Source organism: Mastomys coucha, unplaced genomic scaffold (genome assembly GCF_008632895.1).
Source record: "Mastomys coucha isolate ucsf_1 unplaced genomic scaffold, UCSF_Mcou_1 pScaffold9, whole genome shotgun sequence".
NCBI lineage: Eukaryota > Metazoa > Chordata > Mammalia > Rodentia > Muridae > Mastomys > Mastomys coucha.
Window position 1 is genome coordinate 50,142,094 of NW_022196915.1, and position 19,177 is coordinate 50,161,270.

Consider the following 19,177-nt stretch of genomic DNA (forward strand, 5'->3'; position numbering starts at 1 on the left):
AAAAAAAAAAAAAAAAAGAAAAGAAACTGTGCTTGGGTCTATGGCCATACCACCCTGAACTCGCCCGATCTCGTCTGATTTCAGAAGCTAAGCAGGGTCTGGCCTAGTTAGTACTTGGATGGGAGACTGCCTGGGAATACCCGGTGCTGTAGGTTTTAAAAAAAGAAAAGAAAAAAAAGAAAGAAAGAAAGAAGGAAAGGAAGGAAGAAACTGTGCTTGGAACCTAAGAGAACTGAGCCATAGTCAGCTTACTCCACTTTGCTGTGTCAGCTGAGGGGGTGAAGCCCAGAAACTTGCTTCTTCAAACAATCTCTCTGAGGTTACTGATATCACCAGGTCAGGGAATTAAAGTCCCATAGACATCACTGAGCTTTCTGGCAGCCCCCAAATGGAATCAGAATCCACTAGAGCCCCTTCCCCTCTATGAACTGCATCATCTTTCAAACTCTCAATTACCTAGATAAATCCTAAGTAAAAAGTAAGTTGCAAGTGATCGTTTTTGAAGTATCCCAGTCTTAAACATGAAGAACATCTTTGAAAACCCTTAACATGTAATCTTTGGTCTCTGGACAAGAGAATGAGTCTCAAGAGTGATACTTAAATTGAATTTAATTAAATACAAATGTTGCAAATTCCAAGAAATAGCCACCACCACTTAGGACTTCACTTCTCTGGCATATGTGCTTGGACCAATTTAGGCACACGAAAAGGCAGTGTGTAAAGGAACGCCAACCCCACCCAGCAGTCCCATGTAAGAGCTGGAAATTCAGTCCGGTTCTCCAACTTAGAGACTGCCATATCCCTTGCACTTTGATGACATGGGGGCTGCTCCTCCTCTTTCAGTTCACTTGTGCAATTCTGGTGCTGACTCCGTGGAAGTCGAGCATCGCAGCCACCAGCTCTGGAAGATCAAAGTCATGCTTCCAGCCCCAGTCCTTCCGAGCACTGCTGTCATCTAGAATCATGGGCCAGCTCTCCGCTGGGGAAAGACATGGGAGAAAACACTAGGTTATCCAGGCTTTGGATTTGTGAATGGTTGGACCAATTTTATATGAAGGCAGAGAGGGAAAACTCGTCTTTGACTGAAGCAGAACTAGTATACACATGGCCACCTCTTCTGAAGACACTGGGTGAAGGGGCTCTGGCCTGGTGAGCATGGCTGTGGTAGGCCTTGCCCATCTCCCTACGTTCCTAAAGCTAGTCAATTCCTCCTGTTGAGGTTGATTACCGAGGTCCAGCTATCAAAGCTCAGAAGTCCAGCAATCAAAAGGCAACTTTAGCTTGCCTAATTAAAATTAAACACCCCATCTTAATATGGAGTTTCCCATTTTACCTTTACAAACCACCATTTTCCAATGTGCCATGTGTGTCTCCTCTTTACCCAGAGGCAGTCCTTTGTCCTCTAGAGCAAACACCTTTCATACCTCTCCCTTGCTCATTTTCTCTCCTCTCCCTTGTTCCCTTCACCTTCTCCCTCATCCTCTATGTCCTGTCTTTGTCATTTATCCTGCCCTCTGTCCCTCTGGGGCAAATCAATCCCCTTTGTGCTGAGAACTTGGTCTTGGGGTCCTGAGCTGATTCTTTCCCTCTCACTGACACCTGCACTGAGGATTCATGTTATTAAAACCTCACGGAGCTTTGAAAGGGGACATTCTTATGTCCAGAAGGTGTTCCAGACCATAGGTAACGGTGAAATGGGGCCGGACTGTTTCCTGAGCTGGAACCTTTCTCCCGAGGACCCGTTTCCCACACGGAAGCATCTGCGGATGGACAACTGCAGCTCCTCAGCCTTAAAGCCTCCCAACTGGAGTGGTGTGTGTACTCACGAACCCTATTTTGAGCTAGAGTGGACTGGTGTGCGGGCTCACCTATAGCCTGTCGGAGGGAATCCACGCAGTAGGTGATCTGGAAGTCGGGCATGTGCTTGCGGAGCGCCTGGGCCAGCTCTTCGGGGGTGAAACTCATGGCGCCGATGTTGTAGGTCCTCATGGACAGGCTCTCCGCGGGGGCTTCCATGACTTCCAGAGTGGCCCTGAGGCAGTCACTGATGTACATCATCGGGAGCCTGGTGCTGGCCTCGAGGTTGCACTCAAATGTGCCGTTCTTTGCTGCAGCATGGAAAATCTGGACTGCGTAGTCTGAAAGAGAATCCCAGCTCGTGTGTTTTCTCAGCAGGAGGGAGGAGGGTCAGAACTGAGATGCTAGTTCTCTAGTCTTCTTAATACAGAATCTCTTTAGACTATTAAAAATGTTAAGTTCCCAAGAAAGATCTGAATAGATGGACTACATTAAGATTTACTGTTATACACAGGCAAATGAGAAAATTTCTAGTTACTGCATTTTGGGGGGCAGGGAGATAAAAACACTCCCTACGTTCCCGTCTCTCTTGGAATACAAGGAAGCTAAGACAGTTTGTGGACTAAACAGGGTCTTCCTGAAACAAGAGAAATTAAAGATGATGGAGACTGGAGAGAGCACTCACCAGTTGTTCCTCCTCCAGGCTGAGAATCTGCAGAAATGATCCCAGGATATCTCAGGCACCGGAAATCTAACCCGTACCGGTAATAATAGTACTGAGAAAAAGAGAGAGCTGGCTAAAGAAACAATAACTCCGTAGACCAGATAAAACAAAAAATAGCTTTTTCCTAAAATATCATCACATGCAGTTAAAGTGTTCCTCAAGAGAATAAGCATTTCGGGCCTGGAGGATGAATCAGTGGATAAAGGCACTTGCCACACAGCACAGCCTGGTGACTAAGTTGGGTCCTCAGTAGGAATGAGACTCCATAGTTGTCCTCTGATGCCTACACATATGCTATGGCACATCCATGTGTGGATATACACACGTAACATGCACAAACACAATTTTTAAAAGAAAGAAAATGGAATTTTTCAGAATTTTTACATTTTCACTTTTGTTTAATAACACTCAATTTTTTTAGTCTTCTAAGAATCACCTACGTTAACACTGCAAATGATAGAGCAGCCTGCAGGTGGCGCTTCTGCTCCCTGCCATGAGTACTACAGGATTGCTTCCCTGCAGGAAGGGAGTTTGATGTCCAGAGCCTAAAGGACCAGGCACTGGCTGCACTGTACTATAAAGTCAGAGTAAAAGTGTGGTTGAAGTTTTCCACAGTATAAAGTTTCTGGTCTGGAGAGATGAGTCCATTGGCAGAATGCGTCTGGTACAAGCATGAAGAACAATTAGATTCTCTAGAACCCACTTAAGAAAGCAGGGCACAGCATGCAGCTGTAACCTAGCACTAAGAAAGTGAGACAGGATCCCAAAGGCTCAATACATGTAAGCCTAGCCTACTTGTTCCAGGTCCTAGTAAGAGACCCTGTCTCAAAATTTAAGGTGGAGAGGAACTGAGAAAGGTACCCAACTTCTGGCCTCCACACACATGAGTGCATACACTTGTTTGTTGCCCACATATATTCTCTCCCTCCTTCCCTTCGTCCTTCCATCACCTTCTCTGTCTCTGTCTCTCTCTCTCATGCAGAAAGTTTTAACATTCCCCAGTTAAATATTGAGAGCCTTACAAAGGAGATAGATGGCAGGCACAGACAGGAGCAGTTTCAAGGCCAGAGTGTCCAAAAGTGCTGTGTGTTACTACCATGGCTGTGGACAAGAAGCAACCTATAGCTAAGCCGTTCATCAATGCCTACAAGCAGCCAACCACTTGACAAACACACCAGTAAAATAAGCATCTCGGGGGTGCAAATATTTCCCTAAAAATGAAGCTGGGAGTATCGGAGGCAGAAAGAATGGGGCCAGATACACAGAATCATCTGGTCCTGAACATTGAGAAATCCTGCCAAGAATGCTTACCTCTCCCATGAGCTCCGCGTGGACCTTGGATACCCCATAGATGGTCCTAGGCCTCTGAATACAGAGATCAGGTGCAGGGTTTCGAGGAGAGGTAGGTCCAAAGGCTCCAATTGTGCTGGGCACAAACAATCTCACGTTGTATTCAGCTGCAACATCTAGAACGTTATGCAGTCCTGAAACAAATGGACACTCTGAAAATCTGAAAATAAAACTCTTACCAAGAGCTGTAAAAACTGGCCCCATTGGGCCAGAGCCAGCTGCTCACCAGTTATATTCACATCTCTGGCCAAGGACACATTTGCCTCTCCCACGGCACTCAGCAGGGCACTGTAGTGAAACAGCCAGTTGATACGGTGGTTCACCACAATCTCATGAAGGTTCTTGTAATCCAAGATGTTGGCATAAACAAACGGGCCTGTAATCACAGAGTAACAAAGGCTGTATGCACTGAAGTCCCCAGCCACTGACTTGAGAAAAATCTCATTCTCATTTTTTCTCACCTTCCCTCACCAACCTTCCTGGAGCAGAACCTGGTTAGGTAGCCTCCTGGTTAGGTAGCCTAGGCTGCTTTGGAACTTTGTGGTCCTTCTGTGCTAGCCTTCGGAGCACAGGGTTAACAGCCATGCTCCATCTCCCATGTCTGCTTTCTTGGAATTCTTTGTTGTTGTTTTTGGTGGTGGTGGTGGTGGTGGTGGTGTATGTGTGTGTCTGTGAATCCAGATGCCCATAGGGGCCAGAAGGTGGCAAGTGTTTGTGAGTATATGTACCTGTGGAACCTTAAAATCTTGAATTCTCTAGAGCTAGAGTTACAGGAGGTTGAGACCCATCTGATTTGGGTGCTGGGAACCAAACGAGCCCTCTGAAAGAGCTATGAACCACTGAGCCATCTCCCCTCCATATTCTTCAAGCTCTTTCCTCATCAAATAACTTACTTTTTGTTTGTGGGCCCTTTAAGTCAGTCAGCCAAAAACTCAAAAGATAGAAATCAAAATTTTAGTTCAAAGACATTATTTTAAGTAATATCAAAATACATTACTCTAAATTTCAGGTTCCACAGAACACTCCTACTCTTTGACATTTGAATATAGCACCATTGAAAATACACTTTTAAGCCAGGACCATGCCCAGGTCCCTCTTCGGGTTGCATGTGGACTCTGTGCACTTCCCCTTTGACAGTATTTTGAATAGTAAACCATCAAGGACTGTCTATATCTTACCACTGTGGAAGACATGAGCAGGAGGCTTCCTTATGTCTGATAGAATCACATTGTCCTTCCCAAATCGTTTCCTGCAGGGAAAGAAAGCCCGCCATCCCCAACAAGTCAGCAATGTCAAGGATACAAGTTTTAGGTAACTGCTTCAAATAGACACTGCAACTTCTGGCCCTTCCTCGGTACCATTGTCACATGCCCCTCAGCTTCACCTCCCTGGGTTCACACCTCCTTTTCTTCCCACAACCTGTTCTCTGCTTCTGTCCCCTCCCCTACTATATCACCACCAATGCTATCTCCACATCCTTGGCAGTTCCCCCTCTGCTTTATCCTCCCACCCTGCTGTCTTCAACCTCAGACTATATTCCCCATCCAGTTCCTATCAGCACTGGCCCCTGCCCTCTGCTCCTGAACAACTGAAGGGTAAGTGGTTCATTTGGATGATGACTCTCCCAGTACCCAAGTCAGGACAGAGAGCAAGGAGCTGGTTTGTGTCAAGGAGGCAAAATAAAAATGTGTTTTACAGAGCTTACTAGGTGTGATATTTTAGATGGAAGAAGACAGAGGCCACAGGCAAAAGGAAAGATAGCCAGTGTTTACCGAGACAACTGTACACTCTTAAGAGTTTGATGTTGAAACTCTTACCTCAGGAGGTTAGCAAGTCCTACTCCCAGCTGGCCAAGACCCCCTAGGTGAGGAAGAAAACGGGGTGAGACTAGATTGTAAATCTATCCTGAGCATAACAGTGGAATAAGACTCCTCCTGTCTGAGTGAGTTGAAGCAGGGTGGGGACCTGGGAGGGTGTTGATAGCAGATGCTGCCGACTGTTCCCAGCAGCACTACAGTACACTCAGAACATAGGCTAGCCACTGCCCATCATGGAATTGGTGTCAATGCAAGTAACAGTTTTGGAGGCACCAAAGAGGAAGAGGGAAGCAAGAACACAAGAAAGTAGCGTTCATGCTGGGCCCAGCTCCAAAGAAGAGAGTGCAAGAAACCATTTGACAAAAGGACAGGTGACAAGCTGGTATAGTAATATACACCCTTTAATCCCAGCACTTGGGAGGCAGAGGAAGGTGGATCTCTTGAGTTCAGGGCTAGCCTGGGACAGCCAAAGCTACATAGTAGACAGATCCTGCCTCAATTAATTAATTAACTAATTAATTAATTAATTCAGTGAGAAGCCACTTATAAAGAAATGATAATAATAGCATTTCTTCTTAATTTGGAGACTGGAACCAGGGGCTAGGAACACATTTGGAGGAGGACCACTGTAAAATTCAGGCAAGGCACTTACATGGCAAGAAGATAGAGCAGTGAGACTCCCTTCCAGTTAACACAGGACTGAAACCCAGGGGCCCTAGAGATGCCTCCCCAGTGGAGACAGAGAATGAAAGAAACCCACAGAGAGCAGGCTAGGAAAGGAGTGAAAACATGGCAGAGGAGAGAGAAATAAAACGTGTCAATCAAATGAGAGGTTGTCTTGGGCTACTTGGAAGCACTGTCAGTGACAACATGGAGTTTGTAGTGAACAAGGTGTGGGCCAGGCACTCGACACAAGAAGAAGCATGGGTAGCGTTTATATCCAGTTTTGTTTCCAGCACACAAAAGTGCAGTAACAGTTTGTGATGGTTGTGATGGGTGATTCTGAGCTTAGACTGGGGACTCTAGACAAGGAAAGATGTGCCTATGAGAAAGATGTGTTCTAGAACTGGTCCCCTTCCTGTCCTTCCAGCTTTACTGCCCTGACCTACTCTGTATAATAAGGAAGGAAACCAAGCTCCAGGGCACCTACTTGGCCCCTAGGCTTTTCAGAAAACAAGAGCTTGTTAGGGAAAGCAAACATAGGCAAAAGTTATGAGTAAGGGAAGCTAAAGATGGAAGATGTTAGCTAGAACCACACTATTGTGTATGAGCCTCCATTTTAGTTGAACTGTTAATTGCCAAAGTTGGGAGACTAGGTGTTAGGCTCCCTGGTATGCAGACAGAAAGGGAGAGAGGATGCAACCAGGTAACAAAGATGGTGAATTTCCAAGATGGCTGACTTCTTCCTCACCTTCCTACCCCAGACAAAAGCCTAGCAGCTTAAAACAAAGGCCTTGTGGGCTTTTCTTCCACCAATAGGGCTCTTGAAGATGGACTGACACAACAAGCTCAAGGCCAGATCAGGACATGGATACACAACAGTTGTGGGTCAGCCAGTCTATCTTTCTTTAAACTGGCCAACACCAACTTAGAGAAGAAAACTCTTGAGAGCCTTTATAATACCCAGCCTTCAGGCTAAGAGACTAGATGTTTGCCTTCAAGTCCCCCTCTTGTTCTCCTCCTGCTTTGCAGGGAAGTCCTTCTCTGTGTGCCTGACCTATATGTGTCTCCTCACTCCTAACAAAAGCTTGTCTTCAGCTGCTGCTTCTGTCTGCTGGTTGAGATTTCTCTGCTGTTACCTGTAGAGCTAGAGAATTTTTTCTGCCTTTTAATTCTTTAACTGGATGAGAAAACTAACCCCATCAAGATCCCTAGATGGTAACAAAACTACAATAATTTGGTTTCAGGACTAAAGTAACTTGGTTTTCTGGATTCCTGCCCTCCTCATCCTCATAAGTAATTAAGAGACATCTCAGCTACAGGCATACACCATGGGCTACTCATCAATTACAGAGCATAGAATCTTTCCCGTCCCCTGAAACCTGGAGGAAGACTCCCACTATGCCATTTATGCCTGAACTTTCTTCAGAGGCCCTTCTGTGGCTGTTCTCTCCCTGTCTACAGTGTTAATAATTCTTCTGATAAATCTCTTACCCCAAAAGAACAACCCCTTTGAATCCAAACCCAGGACTTTTCAAGAAAAGGCTGTGTCTGATCAGAAAAGGGTTGCCACCCCAATTTAAAGTACTTTATGATGACATGCCTCACTCAGAGACCCTTTCTGCAGTGTGAACATTAAATCCAGCTCTGGTGTTCGTCATAGCTCTGTCACTCCCTGTCACCAAGAAGCAGGTCAGAGAAAGCAAGGCTCATCCCACAAACGAGGAGGAGAAAGACCAACCTGTGATCAACACCCGAGGAGGGTCTGCTTCTGAGAACGAGGTGGAGTGGAAGTTGGCATCTGCTGGGATTTGGGGCTGGGAGGTGCCTAGAAACTGCAAGGGCAAGACAAGCTTCCGGCAGCTAGAGGCTTTGCTCTGTGCTGTCCTGCTGACCGCCTGCTTTAGCATCCCAAGGGACAGCATCTGTTCTTCTGATACCCTGGGAGCAAGGAAGGATGGAGTCCGTTACTAACTTTACCTCCATTCAGCCCCTGGAAACAAGCTATCTCCTGAAATCACACTTATAGTCAGTTCAGGAGCTACGCCTTCTTTTGTCATTCAGGAATGCATCAGACTTAACCACAGACTTTCCCATAGGAAGTCAGTCATGCACCAGCTTTGAGCCAGGCCCAAGGACAAAAGGATAAAAGTCCCCACGAAGCCAAAGCTGGGAGCATTACAGAAACCAAGTCAGATGCAAATCCACAGTGGGGGTCAATAAAGCACAACCAACAAGCACCAAACAGCACCAAACCCCCAAACCAAAAGAAACCAGTCAGCAGATCTGGCTAGGGCTTGCAATCTTGACTACAGTTGCTATCAACCTGTGCACATACACCATCTGGAGGGGACAAGCAGGTCCCAGACTAAGTAGCCAAGCATTGACGATCTGTGCTAACTCTTCAGATGTTATGTTTGGAACGACAGACTAGGAAAGCAGATGGCTAAAAGAAAAGGGCCCAGCAATATTTAGTAAGCTGTGAACAGCCTTCGCTTGACTCCCACAGCCTTCGAAAGGCTCATTTTGAAAAGCCATTTTCCAAGTGCTTCCAAGACCACAAATGTGCAAATACTTCCCTCTTCCTCCTCGTCCTCCCTTCACTACCAGCTGACAGTGGAACCATTTCTTGTCTCAGGAAGTTAAGAGGTTCATACAAGTAGGACTTTTATCTCCATGCTATGAACTGATAGTTTCCAGGAGGAAAAAAAAAAAGGTGGGGGCAGGGCAGATATACCTATGTTACTGACTACATAGATGACTGACCACTTAGGATGCATAGTTGTGGAGAATTGAGACTTTACATTCACCTTGGGTTAACATTGGCCTTGGAAATTGCCACCTGTTGTCCACCACTGTGTCTAGCCTATTGTGACTTATTAGGTAAATCCTTTAAGAGTATATTAACTTAGAAGACCACTAACTCCCACCAATCCTAAAGCTAACACTGTCATCAGGTTGTATCCAAAACATAGCAAAGATGTTTCTCTGCTTTACTCTAACCTACCTAGCTGATGTTCCCATCAATGGGTTTTAAAAGCACCTTGATTTAGGACATTTTGTTCTGTAATGATGAAACTGTTTCCCTCCAAATGTGAGTGTCTTTGACCCAAGAACATAGGTTGAGGTACCTCTAAATGATGTTTCATGACTATGAGCAATAAAAGGTTACCAGCTTGAGAAAACATTTTAAAACCTTATGAGTCACGGGGAGTGTAGTGGCTATTCCTGGTTGTCAACTTGACTATATCTGAAATGAATTACTTACAATCCAGAATTAGAAGGCTCACCTGTGGCCCTAATCTGGAGGCTGAGAGATACAAGTTTCTGACCTGAATCTTGGCATGGAGATCTTGAGGCATAGTGGCTGTGAATCCCAGAAGATTAAGATAGGAAGATCTATGAGTTCAAGGTCATCTGGGATTAAAGATATGGTGGCACACACCTTTAATCTGGGCCACACCTTTTGCTGGAGACCTATACAAGGACATTGGAAGAAGGAAGGTTTGCTCTGCTTCGCCTGCTTGCCTTGTGGGACTGGCAACTGCTAGATCCTTGGATTTCTATTCACAGCTGCTGCCAACCATTGTTAGGAGTTGGACTACAGACTGTAAGTCATCAATAAATTCCTTTACTACATAGAGACTACCATAAGTTCTGTGACTCTAGAGAACCCTGACTAATATGGGGGGTGTGTGATTTTTTTGTTTGTTTGTTGTTGTTTTTGTTTTGTTTTGTTTTTCGAGGCAGGGTTTCTCTGTATAGCCCTGGCTGAGCCTGGAAGACAGCCCTTCGGTCATGGGCACATCACTGTCTTCACAGGTCCAGGTTAGTATCAGATAAGAGGCAACCAGTATGGGCCCCAATACACGGAATACAGGGAACATCTGAGACTCTTCTCAACTACTCTCAGAGGGATGCTGTTGGAAAAATCCTCTCCACAGCCAAGACCAGGTAAGAACTCAGATCTTTTCAGTCACTTATCAGCGAGTTCAGAGGAAGCCTCAGAACCACTGGATTCCTCAGGGCGTTGAAAGTCAAGGACAAATTTCAATTTTGAAAAGCACAAGAATGACAACCCCCCTCCCTGAGGCTGCGGACCTACCTCATTATCCCTGTCAAAGAAGACACAAGGAGGTGCTTGATGGATTCTTAGCCAAAAGCCTAATGTTTTGCCCTGGCAACATGGATAACATATAACTGTGCTAGCTCTTCTTAGTCCACTAATAGTCAATATTGGTCCTCCCTTGCATGCCACAAGCTAGCAGAACTGCCCTGCTTTCCAGCTGGAGGATCCATTATGGGATAGCTTTAACGTGAAGACACCAAGTCAGAGCCACAGAAACGTCTACTCGCTTTTACAAGTAAAGACTACTGTCTTGCTTCTGCCCAGTTCATCTCAACATGGCCACATGCGGCATAAAGCCATCTTGCTCCATAGTAGGCCATGCAATGATAATTCCTTAATATGGTGAAGGGATATAATAATCACCAAGGTGAGTGGTGGTGGAATTTCCTACTGTTGTGTTTCTTGTTTGTCTCCACTGTTGTTTGAACATGACTAGACTCACAGAAGCAGCCCTCAAACTTTCCAATTTCAAGATTTACACTTTTTTTTTTTTTTTTTTTAAGACAGGACTCACTGTGTAGTCCCGGTTGTCCCGGAACTCACAGAGATCTGCAAGCCTCCCAAATGTGTGTACAACCACACCCAGCCTCCTGTACACTCTTAACAACTGTGGACAGAAAGCCAGGTGTGGTGGCCCACAAGCCTTTAATTTCAGCACTCCAGAGGTAAAAGCAAATGGATCTCTTTGTCAGGGACAGCCTGGTCTACAAGTTTCAGGACAGCTAGGGATACACAGAGAAACCATGTCTTGGAAAACAAACAAAAAACTGTGAACTGAAAAGTTTATGTGAATAACATCTATTTGTTTACTGTATTAAACATTGTTAAGGTTATTTTTTAATATTTTATTTATTTTATGTATATGAGTACACTGTAGCTGTCTTCAGACACCAGAAGAGGGCATCAAATCCCATTACAGATGGTTGTAAGCCATCATGTGGTTACTGGGAATTGAACTCACAACCTCTGGAAGAGTCTCTTAATCGATGATGAGCCATCTCTCCACCAGTCCTGTTAAAGTTATTTAATGAGATGTTTATTTTTATGAATTCATTTAGTGATGTTGACATAGACACTTTTATGAAAGAACCTATGTTTTACAAAGCAAACACAGAAACCATGTAATAAGAAGAATGCACGGTCAAGACATCAGCTGACTCTCACATCTGCTTCTGTGCTCAAATTGTCTTGAGTTTTCATTGAAGCATCTGAAGGAAATGCAAACTCCTACAGCAAAGCAAAGTGGGAGACACGGATGTTTCTCTTTCTCTATGTGTGGCCAAGTGTGGTGGTATGTACTGGCGCATGAAAGAGGTTGAGGCAGGAAGATCTCTGAGTTCAAGGCCAGTCTACACACTGAAAACCTGTGTCTCTGATACTTCTCTAGGGGCCAAAGGTCAGCTAATCTTTAACTTGTGTGTGTGTGATGTCTATAATTGTTAGAACCAGCATACCCACACCTGTGCATGCACCTGTGTATGGAGGCCAGAGATGGAGGCTGGGTGTCTTTCCTCCACCCTCCTCTCCACTTTAAAATTTTTGAGAAGGAATCCCTCACTGAGCCTGAAGCTCATCAATTCTGCTACGCTGGCTAATGGATTTCAGGGTTCTTCCTGTTCCTTCCTGTCCAGCGTGGACCTTCCTCCCCAGCATGGAACAGGTAGTATAGATGATCAGCATCATGCTTGGTGGTGTCTACAGATATGATTCAGACTGTCCTCATGCATGCATGACAAGCAATTCATCTTCCTCAAGGGCGGCTGCACAAGGGATCAGCATGCCAGCACTGCACATCTTGCTGTCTTTATGCCTGTTGGGCCATCTAACTTTTTTTTCTTTTTCATATTTCAAGGCAGGGTCTCACTATGTAGACCAGGCTGGCCTTGAATTCAAAACCATCAATCTGCTTCTGCCTCCCAAGTGCTGGGATCTGAAGGCATGGACCACTATTACCCGTCTCTATCTCACACTTTTGTATAATCTCCTAGCCCCATTTTTTTTGTTTTTTTTTTTTAGCTCCTTGCACTGGACTTTTGAAAAACGTTGGTTTGGTGAGTTATGAACTTCTTCCAAGTAAATGTTAGTACACTTCCCTCTGCAAGGTCAAAGTCACACTGCCAAATGTCACAAAACTCCTGGGTGTTGGGAATGGGCACCTTCACTTGCTCCTTGGCAGCAGCAGACTGCTTTCTTCATCTTTTAGACTCCATCTTCCAAATTCCCAAGTATGAATAACCATGGTGTCAGGCCTTTCAAGCAGAACTAATGTTCTGTCAGCAAGAGTAGATGGTCTGAGCTGGCGAGATGGCTCAGCGGTTAAGAACACCGAATGCTCTTCCAGAGAGGACAAGGGTTCAACTCCTAGTAACCACATGGTGGCTTACAAACATCTGTAACTTCAGCTCAAGGGATCCAAATTTCTGAACTCTAGGGCACTAGAATGCATATGACATATGTACATACATACAGGCAAAAGACTCATACACATAAAATAAATTAAATTAAAATTTAAAAAAGGAGTTGATGGTCCAGCTCACACTTTGGTCTTATAAACGCTTTACCACAAGACAGCATCGAATTTAATAGTAAGAGGGGAGCTTTATGGGTGCTTCCAGTCACCATCTAGCACCTGTAAAGACCTGCATTCAGAAGCTAAGGCTTCAGGAAATCAAAGGTTCTTAAGGAAGCAGCCAGCAATTTATGTTTGTTTAAACCAGCTAGGCAAGTGCTATATCACAGGCCTGGTCCTTCAACTCTTTCTTTTAAAGACTTATTAATTTATAGTGTGTGTGTGTGTGTGTGTGTGTGTGTGTGTGTGTGTGTATGTGTGTGTGTGTGTGTGTATGTGTGTGTGTGTGTGTGTATGTGTGTGTGTGTGTGTAAGCATTGACTGGTAGAGACTTGGCCGCATATGCAAAGACTGAGTGTCATGCAATGTGTTTTTCCTTAGTGGATGAATTTGCAGTGGTGGCTACATTCACCATGCTGCTTATGTGCTTATGAATCCATGCCAGATCAGTCACAGGACTCTTGGAAACAAAATAGTCCAAGTATAGAGTCTCCTTTTCATATTGTATGAAGCTGAGGTGAGCATGTGTTAGTGATTCAGAGGAACCAGGGCCTGCTGGTGCTTTTGTATCATTCAAGTCCATGCAATACACTGCCAGGGGCCAATGTTGTATTCCAGGGGCCACTTCTTTCTGGTGGGCATACGCTGCTAACCGGGAGTTGGAGAGATGGCTCAGCAGTTAAGACCATTGGGAATAGAAGTGCTGTGATTCCATCTGGTGTCCTGTTCTCTCAACAAGAGATTACTCTGCTGCTTCTGGACAGTACAATTTGATAATCTGTCCTGTTTGATGCTTAGTCTGGTGACCCATCCAGCTTGATGCTTCAACAGCAGTTTATTGTAGTTTTTAGTCTGAAAATCTAATAATTTGGGACTTTTGGTGAGTTTGCACTATCTAGCTAAGACCTTCAAGTCACACTTGTCAGAGGACTCTCAGTGGCTTGTTTTGACATTGTGACCCTGATATCACTGCATTATTTATAATGGTGGGCTGACAAGAGGCCCTCAGAGGAGCAGGAAGCTGAGGGGCACTTTTTCAGTTATGCCTTTTTCTCTGGATAAATTCTCCTTCATGAGTCTAGGAACTGGCTTGGGATTGATGGTCACATCAGCATTCCCAGCACTCGTGGGCACGGATGGCACTGCCAGCTGTGGGCTGGAAGGTCAAGTTCTCTGTTATCCCCTGACAAGCCAATCATTCATTCTTCAGCATAAAAACATATGAACAGGGGCTGGAGAGGAGGCTCAGTGGTTAAGAGCACTGATTGTTCTTCCATTGGTTCTGAGTTCAATTCCTAGAAACTAAAACAGTGGCCCCAAACCATCTGTAATAGAATCTGATGCCCTCTTCTGGCATGCAGGTGTGCATACAGATAGAGCCCTCATATCCAAAAAATAAATAAATCTTTTAAAAATGTACGAATGTATATCCTTATACTGCAGTATTATTAAATTTCCAGTCACAAATAAGTATGCTTGTCTTTTGATGCCTTTCCATGTGGATGCAGGAAAACTCAAATCCAAAGCCATAGAGATAAAAACAGGCTTGAAAATGTACAGCAGTGCAAACCACTTTCATCTCTAGAAACACATAGCTCTCTCCTACGTCTTACAAGGCTCTAGAAACACAAGACTACTCAAACACACCTCTCATTAGCTACCACAGGCCAAACTCATAGATCAGTCTGAGAAACTCCTAGTGCACTGGGGAGAAAGAGCAAAGAGCAGCATTCTTCCTCTAGTGGTTTGATCTTGTGGACTCTACAAAAGGTCTCAGGAATCTCCAGGGTTCCCCAGATCATACTCTGAGAACAGCTTTTGCAGAGCCAGAAAGTAAATTTGCAAAGCAAACAGCGATCCTTGGTCCCTCTTTGTTAAAGTCAAATAAAATAGTAAGTGGGCAATGGACTCGCTCCCAAGCAACTTGCAGACGTTAACTGCAAATAATGAAACTGAGAGGAAAATGCACTCTTCCCCCAATGCAACTGGATGATTTCTCCCATCCAGAATAAGGAGGGACCCTCAGGAATACTGAGAGGTACCCGGTACTAGTGACCTGGGTAATGGAGATGGGTCGGTGCTCAGCTGGATTTGTGTGTTATTTGTACCTGGGGACAAAGGTCTCTTGTAAGCTGCTGTAAGCCTAGGCTTCCTTGAGAAATGGCTCAGGTGAGAGTTCAGAGTTAGTTACACTGACTTTAGGTGTCTGGGAGGCAGTGTTTGTGTCCCCAGCAGCCCCACACGCTTGAGAAGCACCGACAGAGAGCAGAAGCCACCGGGACTTTATCTGGACTCTTAACTGACCCTGTTCTCAGACTAAAATGGAAGATTCCATCACAACTGTCCTGGGGGTGAACAGTTGTGCTTCAGGAGTCTTGGCGTTCTTTAGAAATAGCCTTCTCCAGGAGGAAAGGCTTCAGTGCTCCAACCACAAGACCACCCTACACGTCTAACGGCAATCCTTCTTAGTCTCAGAGACTAAATCGAGACCTTGTGAAGTCTCAAGTCCATCACAGTAAGCATAGAATAAAACGTATCCACCATGCATGACTGGATAAAGAACATGATCTACACACACAGCAGAATTTCAGCCTTTCAAACAAGAGAGAACAAAAACAACAAAAATAACAAATACTGACACAGGCTACAGTATGGATGGGCCTGGAGCACATGGGACTAAATGAAACAAGAATACACACACTGCTTCTGCCCTTGTAAACTAAGGTCAACATTCCCAGAAACAAAGTAAGACCTTGCCTTGGGGAGAGAGGAGCATCCCAGAGATCTACTGCAGGACAGTACATATAGGTCACACTCCCGGCTTTTAGAGATTTATCTATTTGTGTTTTTTTTTTTAATGAGTATGGGTGCTTTGTTTGCATGCACACCTGCACACCAGAAGAGGACATCAGATCCCAATATAGATAGTGGTAAGCTGCTGAGTGGTTACAGGGGAATTGAATCCAGGCCTCTGGAAAAGCAGCCAGTGCTCTGAACCTGTGAGCCATCTCTCCAGCCCCACATTACTGTCCTTAAAAAAAAAAAGTTCTTAATATGGTAATTCTGTTGCTAGCTGCCCATAGCCCCAGTCAAACAGAAAAGAGTTTAACGAACTCCTAGACTCTGCACAAATGCACGCGCGCGTGCACACACACACACACACACACACACACCATGGAGGAACCAGGGCACCAAGCAAACCCCGATCCCTTCTGTACTTCTTCCCCAAGGGCACAGCCTCCAGCTTCTCAAACCTTCCTAAGTCCTTATCTTTCTTTGCTGTCTCCGCAGGAAACTTCCTGCTGTGTTTCGTCCCGCAAGGCCGATTTCTGCTCTACTCTGCACCCAGAAACCTGCCTAGGAAAGGCCAGCACTGGCCGAGTGGCAGCATCCTATTGCCAAAGTCCTCTCACGCTAATTGGTACTGCCAGCCACACCCACCTTCATTCAAACTGGGTTTACACACCTCAATCAAAGGCCTTCTGCAACTAGTAAGGAGCAACAGTCAAGGCAGCCGCCACCACCATCACTAACCCATCCAAAAAAAAAAAAAAAAAGATCGGGGTTTAATAAAGTTCCAGGTTCAAGGGCACCTCCCACTTAGCCCCAGAGCTCTGGGCAGCAATTCCTCCACGCTCCACTGAGTCCTCCTGGGTATCAGGGTCAGGCGGCACACCACTACGGACTCACTGAGCCTGAGTAGTTTCATCTCCTTATTCTCAGAAATCAGACAAAAGTGTCACCATATTGAAAGACTTTAATATAAGCAGGAAAGGCATCTGGCAAAAGTCTCTGTCCATGTTAACTTCATTCTTGTCACTTAAAAATATATATATCAGGAAAGGCTGGAATTTACATACTGGTCACTGAAAGCAAGAAAGCTTCAGGAAAGAGCTACGTAGTGTCTCGGAGGGAAATTCTACCCACGGGGTAGAATTCGTTTTCACCTGCTGAAGTTGGGAAACCACGGGAGGAACCCGGGACAGCCAGCCTCAGCTTGCTCCCTGATGAAAAGGGTGTGGGGGCCCTCCCAAGCCATCCTTCGGGAAGATCGCATCCCAAATTACTAGACAAACCAGTTTTCTGGAAGCCGCGTGCCCACTCCTATTCCTGAGAGGCTGAGAATTGCTGAGAGCACGAAGGAGCGGGCGGCGCCTTGCCGCCCTAGGCTGCGCAGGGGCCCATCTCTCCCCTCGCCGCCCACAAAGCAGAGGCGCCCTGCAGTCGTTCGGGATCCCAACCCAGACACCAAACTTTGCTGGTCGTCCCGCGCCCCGAAAGAGGTCCCATTCCCAGCACAGGCGCGGCAGGGGACACGTCGAACCATCTCCTACACTGACCTGCAGACGCAGAAGACTGGATGCTGAGAACGCCACGCGGGAGTCGGAGCAGCTGGTGCGGAGTCAGGAGTTTGGTTCTGCCTTTTATCCTCTCTCTGCTCTGGACCCGCCTCGCCGCGGGAGCCGCGCCCCCCCCCCCCAACCTCACCTCCGCCCCAGGACGCTTGTGGCAAGCCCACACCTACATCTGGGACAGAGCTGACCTTGTGGCAGCACCAGGACGCGGCCACTCCCCTTCCACAATTGACTGGGGTTAGATTGGGACATGCAAGCCACAGCTGGAAAGATCTGCTGGGGACCTGTGTCTGGTGGCACCGCCTCTAAGAGCCAGGCAGTTAGTCGGTTCTGGTTCCTGGAAACACCGAAGTTAAATTAAGTGGCTTTCACGGCAAGGACTAAGCAGGATCTCGGAAGGAAAGGCTTAGAAATTCTGAGTGGCAGCCTCAAGCCAGACCCCAGTGAGCACACCCGACCAAAGGGGTCCCGGCGATTGAACCCAGATTGTCAAACATCTTTATCAAGCCACTACCTGGAAGTTGGACTTGGGGGCGTGAAGTGAGTTTCCCAGGAAGAGGTGGAGGACGACAGGGGGCAGCACCAATGTTAAACATTTTCCAAGGCCTATTGACTTATTAACTGATAGCGGAAAGCCAGTCTACTACAAGTTGGGAGCCAAAATTATCTCCAGCTATCTTAGGTCTCTGGATGGCCATTTATGACTCACCCCTCTGTTTGCTGTAACATCCTTGTGACTATTAGGTAAATCCTTTGGGAATGTACAAACAAGACCTCTAGCTTCCAACAAACCTGTGCTGGTTAATTTTTTGTCAACAAGACACAAGCTAGACTTAACTGGGAAGAAGGCACCTCAACTGAGAAACCGCCACCATCAGATTGGTCTGTAGGTAAATCTGTGTGGCATTTGCTTGACTAATGACTGATGTGGCAGGGCCCAGCCCAGTGTACATGGTACCCTTAGGCAAATGAGCCTGAGTTGTGTAAGAAAGAAGGCCAAGCAAGTCAAGGGGAGCAAGCTTATAAGCAGCATGGTCCACCATGGTCTCTGCGTCAGTTCTTCTCCCGGCTTCCCTTGATGATGGACTATATAAACAGAGGTTCTCGACCTGTAGATTCTTTAGGAGGGGTGTGTCGAGTATCAGGTATCCTAGATATCAGATATTTACATTACAATTCCTAACAGTAGCAAATTTTCAGTTATGAAGTAGCAACAAAGTAATTTTATGGTGGTGGTGGTGGTCACCATAACACAAGGAATTGTATTAAAGGGTTGCAACATTTAGGAAAGTTGAGGACCACTGAACTATGAGCTGTAAAATATAACTAATTCTTCTTTTTCCCCAAGTAGCTTTTGGTCATCGGGTACTCACAGTAATAGAAGCAACAAAGACAAATCCAAATAAGAAAGTTCAGCTAATGTCTGAGGGCTCTAGGAGCTACTTCCTGTCTTCACTGTTATGGCTGATCTCATGTTTTCATCCATGTATTTTAAAATGCCTTAAGCTGAGCTGCAGAAATGGCTCAGTGGTTAAGAGCACCGGCTGCTCTTCCACGGGATCCATATTGATTCCCAGCACTGACATGGTGGCTAACAACCATCTGTAACTCCAGCTCCAGGGGATCCTACACCCTAAGACTCCCTGGTATACCATAATACGCAGACATACATGCTGGCAAAAACACCTGTATATATAAAATGATAATTTTTTTAAAGTCTAAAATTTATGATTTTGTTATAAAAATTTCATGAAACTGTTGCCATGTTGGAATATG

The 19,177-nt window shown here is 45.6% G+C and overlaps 1 protein-coding gene and 1 pseudogene across 1 annotated transcript; one reads left to right on the forward strand and one right to left on the reverse strand.

Moving 5' to 3' along the window:
* The first annotated feature begins 36 nt into the window (after window positions 1-36).
* Window positions 37-155, forward strand: LOC116085450 (annotated as a pseudogene).
* Window positions 156-483: 328 nt separating this feature from the next.
* On the reverse strand, window positions 484-17,829 carry LOC116084508 (L-threonine 3-dehydrogenase, mitochondrial). The gene is made up of 9 exons (XM_031361528.1): window positions 17,387-17,829; window positions 8,090-8,289; window positions 5,689-5,731; window positions 5,050-5,120; window positions 4,098-4,247; window positions 3,833-4,005; window positions 2,483-2,573; window positions 1,869-2,138; window positions 484-979 (listed from the first exon to the last, which is right to left on the reverse strand). The coding sequence occupies exons 2-9, from the start codon at window positions 8,271-8,273 to the stop codon at window positions 840-842; spliced, it is 1,122 nt and encodes a 373-aa protein (XP_031217388.1). The 5' UTR covers window positions 8,274-8,289; window positions 17,387-17,829; the 3' UTR covers window positions 484-839.
* Between the last annotated feature and the right edge of the window lie 1,348 nt (window positions 17,830-19,177).

Excerpts from the sequence above, each read along its gene's own strand:
- LOC116084508 (XM_031361528.1), bottom strand. The coding sequence starts at position 8,273 with ATGCTGTCCCTTGGGATGCTAAAGCAGGCGGTCAGCAGGACAGCACAG. Across the intron at positions 5,121-5,688 it reads GGACTTGCTAACCTCCTGAG|GAAACGATTTGGGAAGGACA; the intron begins GTAAGAGTTTCA and ends CTTTCCCTGCAG. Across the intron at positions 2,139-2,482 it reads GCCTGGAGGAGGAACAACTG|ACTACGCAGTCCAGATTTTC; the intron begins GTGAGTGCTCTC and ends ATTCTCTTTCAG.